General features: G+C 47.6%; 1 protein-coding gene across 4 annotated transcripts in view; it reads left to right on the top strand.

Moving 5' to 3' along the window:
- Positions 1-14,497, top strand: part of Igf2bp1 (insulin like growth factor 2 mRNA binding protein 1) — a 55,083-nt gene that overhangs the window by 19,209 nt on the left and 21,377 nt on the right. For all 4 annotated transcript variants that reach the window (XM_045159713.1, XM_004655536.2, XM_045159714.1 and 1 more), the window contains exons 3-4: positions 10,738-10,786; positions 11,170-11,221. In XM_045159713.1, the coding sequence (XP_045015648.1) occupies positions 10,738-10,786; positions 11,170-11,221 (101 nt within the window). The remainder of the gene's footprint in view (positions 1-10,737; positions 10,787-11,169; positions 11,222-14,497) is intronic.

The following is a 14,497-nucleotide window of genomic DNA, read 5'->3' as shown; positions in this document are numbered from 1 at the left end:
TTAACTACTTCTCCACCCTGTAAGTGGATGAGAAGGTCGGGAAGGATTGAGTCTGTGGCAGTCTTTGGGAACATCAAGGTAATCTTGGAAAAAGACTGAGGTGGGCACATCAGAGCAGCTTCCAGCTGGAAGAAATCCAGCTTCGGTAGGGTGCTCCTGCCAGCCACATAGGACCCTTTTGTTGAAAACTCAACAGAATCACCTGTTTCTGGAGGCAGGGGCCCAGTAAAGAGCCCCTCTCCTTCAACACTGTCTGACTCGTCTGTCTCAAACCAACAAACTCACTGCACTGGCATCTCCAGGAGAGCAGGACCTTTCCCTGTCAACCTGCTCAGCACAGCAAGACAATGTCCAGCACCTTGGAAGAGCACTGCAGCCCAAGCCACCCATGGCTTTAAAAAGGGGAGGGGGATGGATAGATACGTCTTAGTGGTTAAGGCACTTGCCTACAAAGCCATGGTTCGATTCCCCAGGACCCACATAAGCCAGATGTACAAGGAGGTCGCATGCATGTAGGGTTCGTTTACAGTGGCTGAGGCCCTGGTGCTCCCATTCTCTCTCTTAAACAAAAATGTATTTTAAAAACTATTAGAGATTTGAATTCCAGTCATCACATTAAAAATGAAAGAAAGGAGTTGGAGAGGTGGCTTAGTGGTTAAGGCATTTGTCTGCTAAGCCAAAGGACCCCAGTTTGATTCCCTAGGGTCCACATAAGCCAGATGCACAAGGGGGTACATGTGTGGAGTTCGTTTTCAGTGGTTGAGGCCCTGGTGTGCTAATTCTCTCCCTCTGCCTTTTTCTTTCTCTGAAGTTAAAAAAAATCAAATTAAGAGAAATAAGTGAGTGTAGTGGCTGAGGCAAGAAGATTAGGAGTCCCAAGTTTAAAAAAAAGGTACAATTAATCTTTTTTTAAAAATTTTTTTTATTATTTATTTATTTGAGAGCCACAGACACAGAGAGAAAGACAGAGGGAGAGAGAGAATGGGCGCGCCAGGGCTTCCAGCCTCTGCAAACGAACTCCAGACGCGTGCGCCCCCTTGTGCATCTGGCTAATGTGGGTCCTGGGGAATCGAGCCTCGAACCGGGGTCCTTAGGCTTCACAGGCAAGCGCTTAACCGCTAAGCCATCTCTCCAGCCCAACAATCTTAATTACTAATTTTTTTCTTGTTTTGTTTTTCGAAGTAGGGTCTCACACTAGCCCAGGCTGACCTGGAATTCACTCTGTAGTCTCAGGGTGGCCTTGAACTCTAGCGATCCTCCTACCTCTGCCTCCCGAGTGCTGGGATTAAAGGCTTGTGCCCCCACACCCAGTTTATTTTTCCTATTTTTGTTCTTTCCTCATGCTGGACTTGAAGTTGAAATCACTGTGTACGTGAGATTGCTGATCCTCTCGTCTTCACCATCTCCCTGGTGCTGGGATTTGTAGGTGTTTTGATTTATATGGTGCTGGGGTTCAAACCCAGGCTTGCACACTAAGTGACAAAATCACTGCCAACTGAATTGCATCCTAATTGGCTCCCCTTCCTTTTTTCCCCCCAAGGTAGGGTCTAGCCCTGGAGTTCACTTTGTAGTCTCAGGCTGGTCTCGAACTCACAGCAATCTTTCTACCTTTGCCTTCCACATGCTGGGTCTAAGAGCATCCGCCACCACCCCCGACCTGCCCCCCCATTTTAAAAATACTTCTAACATATTTATTTGCAAGAGAGATACAGGGAGAGTGGGCATGCCAGGGCCTTTAGCTGCTGCAAAGGAACTCTAGATGCATGTGCCACTTTACTTTTGGCTTTATGTGGGTACTGAGGAATTGAACCCAGGTTGTTAGACTTTACAGGCAAGCATCTTAACCTCTGAGTCATCTCTCTCAGCCACCCCTCCTTTTTTTGAGGTAGAGTCTCACTATGTAGTCTGAGGGTGGCTTCAGACTCACAGCGATCCTCCTACCTCTGCCTCCCAAGGGCTGAGAATATTGTAGATGTGATTAGGCATGGTGTTTCTGCAGGCTTGAGATAGACCTTGTGGCTCGCCCTTTTGCAGCATTCTAGTTACTACAACAAACCCATCCTCAGTCTGTCTAGCTTTTGCTTATCAATTCATTTGTCTGTTTGCAGTGCTGGGAATAGAACCCAGGGCTTTATGTGAACTAGGCTACTGCCCTGTCACTGAAATACAGATAAATGTTAAGCTTCCCGAGGTAGCTATTTTCTTATTGCCTTGAGCAATTTCCTCTCGCTTGGGCTTCAGCTAAATGAAGTTCCTTGTGTAGACCTGGGTGTGGGTCTTTGGGCTCCTGGGTGGGTGGATTCAGTTTTCGTTAACCCCTGAAGTCTTGAAATTCTGTGCAGGTTGTTTGCATTTTCCTGCTGAAGTGTTCTTACCTTTCATCACATTCCTTTATAAAGCAAAGAAAAGGGAAAGCTAATAGCCAATTACTCAGACTAAGAAGGTACAGAAAATCCCTCCAATCCAAAATGCTCCCTTGGGGCTGGAGAGAGGACTCAGCCGTTAAGGTGCTTCCCTGCAAAACCTAACGACCCCAGTTCCATCCAGGTAAAGCCATATGCACAAAGTGGCAAAAGCATGCTCCCCTATAGGTGGGCAAGGTGGCTCCCTGTCTCGGGACATGAAACACTGTAAGATGAACTAATCCTGTTGCCAGTTTCCCTGATGGGAGAAACTGAGGAAGAGGCAAAATATGGCCTAGAGGAAGGGTGGAGGTAAAGATTTCATTGTTTTTGTTAGAGATAAAAGTTCAGACTTGACTCAGGACAGGGGCTTTTGTGCATTGGGGCCCCAAACTTGATGAGATTCCAAAATAAATAAAATGCTGCTGCCACCACCTTCATTTAGCTTGCCCTGCCCTGGCTTAAGGAAACTCCTCGTCCAAGAAGGGGAAGTCGTGAATGGGCATGGGACTGAAAGAAGAGGAACAGGTTTGCAGAGGATGAGAACTTTTATTTTTTTATTTTTTAACATTTTTTTTTTAAATTTATTTGAGAGCAACAAAGGGGGGGACGACAGACAGAGACAGATAGCTAAAGAGTGGGCACTCCAGGGCCCAGCCCCTGCAAATGAACTCCAGATGCGTGCGTCCCCTTGTGCATCTGGTTTACGTGGGTCCTGGGGAATTGAGCCTTGAACTGGGGTCCTTAGGCTTCGTGGGCAAGGGCTTAGCTGCTAAGCCATCTCTCCAGCCCGGATGAGAACTTTATAATTCATATAAAAGAATAATAATAACATGCTGGTGGGGGGAGGGGCGTGGGGGAGGTCCTCACCCAAAGTCCCTGCACTGATCTGGGCTGAGACAGAATTGCCACAGTTTGAGGCCAGCCAGAGCTAGAGTGAGACCTTGTCATTCGTAAATAACTAGATAAATGCCATCGAACTGGCAGTGTTCAGTATGCTATAAAATGACTTTCACCATTCTAAAATATTCAGCTAGGAAAGGAGTGTTAGGGGTTGGAGAGCTGGCTTAGTTGGTAAATGACGTGGTAGGATCCCCAGCACCCATGTAAATTCAGGGCAGGTGTGGTAGCCCACCTGTAATTCCAGCATTTGTGGGGCATAGACCGCTGGCTAGCTAGTTTAGCTCTGGGTGCTGTGCGAGACCTTTCCTCAGTAAATGGCAGTTGAAGCCACCCGGCATTGACCTAGTCCCCCACACGCATATGCACGCATGCACTCGTGGTAGCTCCCTTTCACTGTCCCGTGAACACTGTGTGTTTGTGAGAGAGAGCGAGCCTCGTGTAGCAAAAGCTGGCCTCAAACTCACTGCAATGAAGTTAGCCTTAAACTCCTTCAGTTGGAGTTCTACAGCTAGAAGAACTCCTGATCCTCCAGCCTCTGCACCCCCAATGCAGGGATTCTAGGTGTGCAGTACAACACCTGGCTGAGCTCCGTATTAAAAACATACTTATTTGAGGGGTTGGACAGATGGCTCGGCAGTTGGGCAGTTGCCGGCAAAGACTAAGGACCTAGGTGTGTTTTTTAAAATTTATTTAAATAATTTATTTGAGAGAGAGAGAGAGAGAGAGAGAGAGAGAGAGAGAGAGAGAGAGAATGGGCACACCAGGGCCTCTAGCCACTGCAAACAATCTCCAGATGCATGTGCACCTTGTGCATCTGGCTTACGTGAGTACTGGGGAATTGAACCTGGGTTCTTAGGTTTTGCAGGCAAGCGCCTTAGCTCTCCAGCCCTAAATACAATTTTTTTTTGAGGCAAGCCCAACAGTCTGCCTTTTGTTTTTTAAATGAGAGAGAGAGAGAATTGGCGTGCCAGGGCCTCCAGCTATTGCAATCAAACTCTAGATGTGTGCACCCCCTTGTGAGCATGCATTATTGTGTGTCTGGCTTACATGGAACCTGGAGAGTAGTTAAACGTAAGTAATTAGGCTTTGTAGGCAAAGGCCTTAACCACTAAGCCATCTTTCCAGCCCTAAATGCAATATTAAAAAATATTAAAATATTTGAGTGTGTGAGAGTGTGTATGGGCGTGCCAGGGCCTCCTGCCACTGCAAACTCACTCCAGATGCACGTACCACTTTGTGCATGCAGCTTTATGTTGGTACTAGGGATTCGAACCTGGTCCTACACACTTTACAAGCAAGTGCCCTTAACCACTGAGCCATCTCTTCAGCACAGGACTCAATAATTTTTTTTGTCCCTTTAATTTTTTTTTTTTTGCCTTTTAAAAATTATATGTGTGTGTGTGTGTGTGTGTGTGTGTGTGTGTGTGTGTGTGTGTGTTATATAGTCTTATACTTTATACCCGGTCTCCATTTCCCTGAGAGCTTTCCTCAGTAGGGTTCCTGAAGTTCACTGTGGGGTAATTAGGGCCTCTGCCTGTCTGTGGGAGGGGAGGCTATGCCTCAGTATATTTCTGCCCATCCCGTGGCTATTAGTCTTCTCACCACCTCTTCCTCAGCAACCCCTGAGTTTTAGAGGGTTTGTTAGCAGTTTGTTTTTAGTGTTGAAATCTCTGTAGCCTCTGTATTTCTGTTCCCCACAGTGTTTCTAGCTAGGTGCCTGGATGGGCTAGCATTGGGAACCATATTTTGCAGTTTCTTCTGGACCCCGTAAATGTGGTAGAGGTAGCACATCCCGTGGTGAGCAGTCTGCTGTCTTTTCCTGTCATTGATGGATCTCCCTAGAATTCTCTGCTGTATGTAAAATAGATTCTCCAACCAAGAGTGAGAGCAGCTTTGATTAAGTAACATATACATAGAAGTTTGAGAGACATTTTGATGAGGATACCAATTCAGCTTGTCCAGAGAACAATGAAGCTTCTCTCTGGGGGTTGTAAACACTATCTTTAACTACTTTTATTTATTGTTATCATTTTGGGGTTGGAGAGATGGCTTAGCAGTTAAGCGCTTGCCTGTGAAGCCTAAGGACCCCGGTTTGAGCCTCGATTCCCCAGGACCCACGTTGATAGCCAGATGCACGTGTCTGGATTTCGTTTGCAGTGGCTGGAGGCCCTGGCTCGCCCATTCTGTCTCTATCTGCCTTTCTCTGTCTCTCGCTCTCAAGTAAATAAATAAAAATAAGCCAGAAAATTATCATTTTGTGTTTCTGAGGTAAGGCCTCACTATAATCCAGGCTGACCTGGTACTCACTCTGTAAGTACAGGTCAATCGCTAACTATGTCCATTTCCCTTCTGCTGCAGAACTCAGTAATTTTAGTGACTCTTCAAGCCTAATGCTGTACTTTGTCAAAAAGTTTATGTCTTCCATATGGCATAAAAGCCAGCCTCTGAGCTGAGCGTGGAGGTGCACACTTTTTTTTTTTTCAAGGTAGGGTCTCACTCTGGTCCAGGCTGACCTGGAATTAACTCTAGTCTCAGGGTGGCCTTGAACTCATGGCGCTCCTCCTACCTCTGCCTCCCGAGTGCTGGGATCAAAGGCGTGCGTCACCACGCCCGGCAGGAAGTGCACACTTTTAATCCCAGCACTCAGAAGGCAAAGGCAGGGTTCAAGGCCATCTTGACACTACATTGTGGGTTACAGGTCAGCCAGGGCTACAGTGAGACCCTACCTCAAAATAACAACAAAAAGGCCTGGAGAGATGGTTTAGTGGTTAAGGCGTTTGCCTGGGAAGTCTAAGGACCCAGGTTCGATTCTCTGGGTCCCATGTAAGCCAGATGTACATGGTGGCGCATGTGTCTGGAGTTTGTTTGCAGTGGCTGGAGGCTACTCCCACTCTCCCTCTCTCTGTCTTTTTAATAAATAAATAAATAAATAAATAGAAATAGAAATAGAAATGTCTTTAAAAAAAAGAAAAAGCCAATGCTACAGAGTGAGTTCCGGGTGAGCCCTGGATGAGGTAAAACCCTGTCTCAAAACCAAACAGCAGGGCATGTGGCTCGCATCTCGAATCCCAGCATTCTGGAGGCTGTGGAAGGAGGATCACTATGATTTTCAGGCCAGCCTGAGATACGCAGCGAGTTCCAGGTCAACACAACAACAGAATGCACTTGCACGTGCCTGCGCTCATGCAAACACACACAACAGCAAAATCAGTTCATGCAAGAATCCTGGAACCAGGCAGGTTTGGGGTTTAAGTCCTAGATTTGTGTGGTGGTTTGGCTGGGACAAGATCTTCAGCCACTTTCAGATGCTAGTCTGTCATCACCTCACTGGCCATGGAGGAGTGTATAGAATCTTATATGTGGGGTCTGATGAGCACTTCTGAATGCCAGGCCCTCCCCCAACTGTGACCATTTCACCATTTCCCCTCTCCTGCAATCCAAGTTGGCACACTTCTCCAAAAGGTGGTTTGAAGCCACCGGGAGAGCTCCTCCTCCCTTGTTCCTTTCCTGGCCAGGCCTCCCGGATCTCTCAGTTCCCTGAGCGGCTCCTTAGGCTGTGGCAATCTTTCCAAAGAATGACCACTCCTTGCCCTCGGTGCTCACAAGTTGGCTTGGCAGCATTCCAGAGATGAATGCTTCATAATGGCTATGCATTTGCTGAGCTGCCCTGCAGGGCCTGGTCCCTGCCCCTTGGGCCCGTGTCGGCCAAGGACACCAGAAAGCCCGGCTGTTGGCGCTCAGGGACACCAAGGCTGGTGTGCAGCCATTGCTGCGGTTTTGTTCTTGCAGTCAGCAGCCTAGCTGATGAGCCTGTTCAAGTACCTCTCCCAGTTCGCTCTGCTCTGCTCAACAATGGATGTTAGGGTTTGGTCCCTCCAGGCACAGAGAAAGTGCTCAGCTGTGGCGCCTTACTCTCTGAAAGCCATGAGCCTAGCTTGTTTGAACGTGGCTTACTGGAGCAGGGTTGTTGGTCAGGCCAGTGGGGAGGAGGAGAACTCTGGGGCTCTAGACAATCTGTGTTATTTCTTCCCTCCCTCCCTCCCTTCCTTCTTTCCCCTCTCCCTATTTCCTTCCTTCCTTCCTTCCTTCCTTCCTTCCTCCCTCCCTCCCTCCCTCCCTCCCTCCCTCCCTCCCTCCCTCCCTCCCTCCTTCCTTCCTTCTCTCTCTCTCTCTCTCTCTCTCTTTCTCTTTCTCTGTCCTGCCCCCTCCCATTTGTTTCTTTTGTTTTTCTGAGGTAGAGTCTCACTCTAGCCCGGGCTGACCTAGAATTCACTACATAGTCAGGGTCACCACCATATTTGGCGACAGTGTTATTTTCTACAATTTCCCAATCATTGCAAAAGACTTTGAATAAATAATACCATCGTGGCATTGCACGTCTTTAATCTCCTTGCTCTGAGGAGGCAGAGAGAGGAGGACCACTGCGAGTTCGAGGCCACCTTGAGACTACATAGTGAATTCTAGGTCAGCCTGGACTAGAGTGAAACCCTCTTGCGGGGTGGGGGGAGAGACTTTAAATAGTGTAATGTTGCCATACCTCTTACCAAGTGGCTTGTGTCAACCCTACCTCCTTCCTCTTCCCATGCTGTTCCTGCACCAGCTTGGTCACTAGAACATGGGCAGAGCTTTAGCACAGGCAAGCATTTTGATTCACAAATCTTTGCTTTTAGGTACTAACAAGCTTCATTGGTGGAGTGAAAGAGGAGTTAGGGTGCTCTTAGCCTCTCCATCAGTGTCCGCTAAGCCCAGGCACATCTCCTAAACCAACCCACAGTAAGCCTCCCATACCTGTTTGTGGGGTGATTGAACGAACTCTAGGGTACTGTGCACAGGGATGTGGGGTAAAGTTCTCTACACTGCCCTGTGTGTGTTGCGCCTTAGGAATTAGGTAGCGCCATATTCTAGGGGAGCAAAGGCGCAGGAGGCAGGGGTCCTGCAGGGCCTCCGCTCTTCCAGGCCCTCTCCCAGCCTTTTGAGTCAGTCAGGGCTGGGGGTTTTGAGAAGAGGCCTGGAAGGAGCCTGGAGTGGGTTCCCAGGGTGGGGTATGTGCCCCAGAGGGGTGGGGGAGGACTGCCAGGACGTCTTTCTTTCATTGGTTGGGTGGCCCTGCCCTCCTCCCCCTCCCTCTCCTGTAACATTCCGGACATTCCAGCGAATCTGCCTGCCATTGCTTTCAGGATATGGATTAACATCGCGGCCGAGATTTGATTTCACCACTACCACCCCTCTGTTCTCCTCCTCCCTGAATGGAAGGGTTGAAAGTCAGTGGGGTTTGGCCATTGACCGCGGATTGCACTAACGGATGGCCGTCTTTAAGCTAGGGAGTCCTTGGTTGCCTCAACTCCCAACCAGCAGTCCCCATCGCCTGCTTTCATCCTGAAGGGTTCATTGGAAGGAGGTACCCCGGGCCAAGCGGCTCCTGCTCTCTGTTCAGCCAAAGTGGAGTAATTGTTTCCTCCATTTTTCTCCAGTTTGAAATAGTGTTTCCATTTGGTCACCAAATGTGTAGAGAATCCCTCACCAGAGAGATTTGGTGCTTCCTTTTGGCCAGTGAATTGTAACACAAGGTGACCTGGTGCATAATGGGATCTAAAAACCTGGGACTGATTTGTTTCTTTTTTTGTTCTCTGGAGAGTCTCATGTAGCCCAGGGTGGCATCATTTATATGTGTAGTTGACGATTCCTGCCTTCACCTAAGTGTTGGGATTATAGCTATATGCCCTCACACCTACTTTCAACACTCTCTGTGTTGCTGGGATTCAAAGGCTACTAGGATTTTCTTGTGTGTTTGTTGTGTGATCAAAGACACACAGAGGCCTAAATGACAATTGACTAACACATCAGGTCACTTTAAGTGTCAGGGATTAGAGCATTGATTTGGGTGGGGAACAGTTGTCCTGGGAGTCAGCCCTGAACCTGAAAGCCTTCCTCGAGAAAATTATATAATTTCTTTTTTCGAGATAGGGTTTCACTCTAGTTCAGGCTGACCTGGAATTCATTATGGAGTCTCAGGGTGGCCTTGAACTCACGGTGATTCTCCTACCTCTGCCTCCAGAGTGCTGGGATTAAAAGCGAGCACCACCACGTCTGGCTGGAAATTAGTTTTTTTTTAAGTTTTACTTTGTTTATTTGAGGGTGGGGGCAGAGAGAGGGAGAGAATGGATGTGCCAGGGCTTCCAGCCACTGCAAACGAATTCCAGACACATGCGCCCCCTTGTGCATCTGGCTTTTACGTGGGTCCTGGGGAATTGAGCCTTGCTGAGCCATCTCTCCAGTCCCCGGAAATTATATTTTTAAGAGTTATTGGTAAGCTGGAAAGGAGACAGTACAGGCAACTGATAGGGGGAAGGTTGGCCTGGGCTGTGAGTGTGTTAATCATTCCAGCACCTTAGCATTATTGTCTATTGTTACACTGTAAGTACTAACCCCAAATCTTTGCTAAGCTCTTTACAAATATTATCAAATGCCACCTACTACCTGTGAATAGGTATTATCTCAATTGTACAAAGGAGGGAACTGGGCCTCAAAGAAGTTAAATAATCTGTGCTAATAAGTGGTTTAGATCCCTCGCTGTGCCAGAGGCTTAACCGTAACCGCTGTACTATTATCTTACTGTAGTTTGTTTGCATATGTTATTTCCTCTAATACATCTCAAGCACCTAGGCCTGGCAATTTGTCTGTTTTCTTTATAGCTGTGCCCCCTGCATCAGGAACAAAGTGGAGCATGAAGTAGGTCCAATTAAGTAGTTGTTGGGTTAATTAATAGTTGATGTCTTAACTTTGTATTCTAGGGCTCAGAACATAAATGGTGCAAAGCAGAAGTGGGTGAGAGAAGCTCATAGGTGGCAAACAAAGTAGTTGAAATCTTTTATTTCCTCTTTGCTGTCCTTGTGTTCTGACACCTCGTTCTGCATTTATTCCTCTGTGTGATATTATTGAAGCATCCCAACTCTAAATCTGTGATTCTACTAACAAGATCCTTAGGATGAAGGGAAACTGGGGCAAGGAATAAAAACTTCCAGATCACAAGGACCTACAGGACACTATCTAGAACCTTTTCTTCCTTCCTTCCTTCCTTCCTTCCTTCCTTCCTTCCTTCCTTCCTTCCTTCCTTCCTTTCTTCCTTTCCTCCTTTCTTTCCTTCTGTCTTTCTGTCTGTCTGCCTGTCTGTCTGTCTTTCCCTCCCTCCCTCCCTCCCTCCCTCCCTCCCTCCCTCCCTCTCTCTCTCTCTCTCTCTCTCTTTCTTTCTTTCTTTTTTCCTAGGTAGAATCTCACTCTAGCCCAGGCTGACCTGGAATTCACCATGGAGTCTCAGGCATCCTCGAACTCACGGCGATCCTCCTACCTCTGCCTCCCGAGTGCTGGGATTAAAGGTGTGCACCACCATGCCCGGCTAGAACCTTTTCTAATTCTTTTTCCTCTTTCATTTCAGGAGCCGGAAAATTCAGATCCGAAATATCCCACCTCAGCTCCGATGGGAAGTGAGTGTTTGGGGAAAGTGGTGTGGGGGGAAGGGAGGGTGGAGCCAAGATTGGCCAGTGGGTCTGGGTCAGGCTGAGTTGCTCAAAAGACTGGGGAGTCTGGGGTTAGTGGGTTGTAGTCTTCACTCGTGACTCCCACCTTTTGGGCTGTCCTTGTAAGAAAACTTGCTGATAGCGGTTGATACAGTGCCCCGGTCATCCAAGGTCCACTCCAAACAGGCCTGTAATGCAGATTTCGGGCACTGACTGGTGGTGTTACTCACTTAGGCTCCCTTGGGGAGGGCGAACTGACCAGTGGTCTCAATGCCGGGCCCTGTACATACATGTCCCATGGTTTCGGGGCCAGGCCTAGGCTGCTCAGTCTCCTTTTCCACACTTAACAGGTTCTGGACAGCCTGCTGGCTCAGTATGGAACTGTGGAGAACTGTGAGCAAGGTAAGACACAGGGGATGGGTAGGTGTGCAAAGAGTTGGGGGTCTTTTCTGCCTTAATGTTCTGTGAGCAGACCCACTGGTAAGATGGAGACGGAGAGGAGTACAGAGGGACACATGTTGGCCTAGGGGTCTACACACGTGGCCGCACCTCATGTTCCATGTCTGTGGAATTCTCCCACCAGACTTCTCATTTGCCAGTGGGAAGCTTGGCCCTCATGCCTTCCCACGATAAAGTCCCTAAGCTTGTAAGAATTCTACGATTTTAGTAACAGTTTAAGGATGGAAAAGGTAGCATGCCATGGTGGTAAGTGCAGAAAGGAGTTAGGAATTCCAGTGGGTTAGGGCCACCACTCAGCCTTGGAACCAAACAAGAGCAGGGAGATGGCGATGGCTCAGTGGATGAAACTCTTGGCTCCACAGGTGTGAATAGCTGAGCACAAAGGCCCAGGCCAAAAGCCAGGTGTGGTGGGTTGTGGTTGTAATCCCTAGCACTGAGGCTAAGGTAGTGAGATCACTGAGTCAAGGTCAGCCTGGGCTAGAGTGAGACCCTGCCTCAAAACTAAATGCATAGGGCTTGGGAGGTGGCTAGGTAAATAACGTTGCCACTCAAGCTGGAGTGCTAGAGCTCATCTTCAGACTCCACATAAAAAGTGGGGTGCCTGGGCTGGAGAGATGGCTTAGTGGTTAAGCGCTTGCCTGTGAAGCCTAAGGACCCCGGATCGAGGCTCGATTTCCCCAGGACCCACATTAGCCAGATGCACAAGGGAGCACACACGTCTGGAATTCGTTTGCAGAGGCTGGAAGCCCTGCTGCACCCCTTCTTTCTTTCTCTTTCTTTCTTCCTCTTCTCTCTCTCTCCCTCTCTCCCTCTTTCTCTCTCTGTCGCTTTCAAATAAATAAATTAAAATAAAATTAAAATTAAATTTTAAAAAGTGGTGTGCCTGGTAACCTCTGTAATCCCAGTACATTGACTGACAACCAGATGGAAGTCAAAGACAGAATTTTCCTGAAGCCCATTAAACATGCAGCAAAGTGCAGCAGAAAGATAGAAGCCTGAAGCCCTGGTATGCTTTCCTGGTGCCAGCCCTTGTATTGGGCCCAGACAGTTCCCGGAAGCTTGTGGAAAGCAGATCAGCAAACAGTGAGTAATACTGCCTTCGGTGAGATGCAGGGTGAAGGCTGACGTTCAAGTCTTTCCTCTGACCTCCACATGCATGTAGTGGCATGTACACAACCACACTCAAGTCAAATTAAGCTGAGAAACAAAAATTGTGGGCTGGAGAAATGGCTCAGCGGTTAAAGTACTTGCCTGCAAAGCCTGCAGTCACAGGTTTTATTCCCCAGTACACACATAAAAACCAGATGCACAAAGTGGCATACACATCTGGAGTTTGTTTGCAGAAGCCTGGAGCCAGAGGCCCTGGTCTGCCCATACTCTCACTCTCTGTCAATTAAATAAACAAAAAAAAATTTTTTTAAATACGGAGGGAATTTTCCTGGCTTATTTTTTACTTTATTTGAAAGAGAATGGGCGTGCTAGGGCTTCTAGCCACTGCAAACAAACTTCAGGTGCATGCGTCACCTTGTGCATCTGGCTTAGGAGGAAACTGGGAGCAGAACCTGAATCCTTAGACTTCATAGGCAAATGCCTTAACCATTAAGCCATGTCCCCAGCCCTTCATGGTTTATTGCCTATAATTATGAAAGTTGTCAATAAAAAATAATAAAATGGAAAAAAATAAAAATAGAAATTGTGCATCCAACCTGAGCATCTCCAGTCCTTTATTATTAATTATTTATTATTTTTTTTTTTTTTGAGATTGGGTCTCACTCTAACCCAGGTTGAGCTGAAACTCACTCTGTAGTCCCAGGCTGGCTTTGAACTCACAGTGATCCTCCTACCTCAGCCTCCCTAGTGTTGGGATTAAAAGCTTGTGCAGCCATGCCTGGCCTATTGTTATTACCTTTTTGCTTGTTTGTGTGCAGTGTGGCCTGAGATGGGGTTTTATAGAGGCCAGAGAAGAACATCAGGTGATCTACTCCATTGTTTTTCTACCCTTTTGGGGGTGGGGTGGGGAAGGTGGAGATTAAGGTCTCACAGTAGCCCAGGCTGACCTGAATAATTCACTATGTAGTCCCAAGCAGGCGTCCTGGATCATCCTATGATCCTCACTACTTCAGGCTTCTTCCATCCATTCTTATTTGAGACGTCGTTTTACTAATCCTGCAGCTTGCTTCTCTGCACCTGTGAGTGAGGGACTGGGGTTACAGACTGTCATGGCCACATCCAGCTGTTTATGTGGGTTCTGGGGTTCAAACTCCAACAGTCTCTTAGGCCTCCTCTGGCCTTCATGCTTGCGCAGGAAATGCTCTTAAATCACTGAGCAATCTCTCCAGTCATATTTATTTATTTATTATGTGAAAGAATGAGAAAGTTTGCATGCCAGGGCTTCCAGATACTGCAATCTAACTCCAGACTCGACTTGTGCACTCCGTTGTGCATATGTGTGGCCTTGCAGGCTTGTGTCCCTGTGTGTCTGGCTTATGTGGGACCTGGAGAGTAAAAAAAATGAGTCCTTGGGTTTTGCAGGCAAGCATCTTAACTGCTAAGCCATCTCCCCAGCCCCCATTTATTTATTTATTTATTTATTTAAATATTTTACTTTATTTATTTGAGAGTGACAGACAGAGAGAGAAAGAGGGAGAGTGAGAGAGAGAGAGAGCGAATGGGCACGCCAGGGCCTCCAGCCACTGCAAACGATCTCCAGACACATGCGCCCTCTTGTGCATCTGGCTAACGTGAGTCCTGGGGAGCCACGCCTCGAACCAGGGTCCTTAGGCTTCACAGGCAAGCACCTAACCGCTAAGCCATCTCTCCAGCCCTTATTTATTTATTTTTGGTTTCTCTGAGTAGGGTTTCGTTCTAGCTCAGTCTGACCTGAAATTCACTATGTAGTCTCAGGGTGGCCTTGAACTCATGGTGATCCTCCTACCTCTGCCTTCTGAATACTGGGATTAAAGGCATGCGCCACTATGCCCGGCTCCTTTTAAAAAGAAAAAACAAATAAAAACTATTAATTTTCAAGCAGAGAGAATGAATGTGTGCACCAGGGCCTCTAGCCACTGCAAACAAACTCCAGATACGTGTGCCACTTTGTACATCTGGCTTTTATGACTGGGGAATCAAACCTTGGCTAACCCAGGGTGGTGAGTGCCTTAACCGCTGAGCCATCCATCTCCCCCACCCTTGCCTCAGCCTCAGTGCTGGTATTATAAG

This window comes from Jaculus jaculus, chromosome 9, assembly GCF_020740685.1.
Source record: "Jaculus jaculus isolate mJacJac1 chromosome 9, mJacJac1.mat.Y.cur, whole genome shotgun sequence".
NCBI lineage: Eukaryota > Metazoa > Chordata > Mammalia > Rodentia > Dipodidae > Jaculus > Jaculus jaculus.
This window is presented reverse-complemented; position numbering and strand designations above follow the sequence as displayed.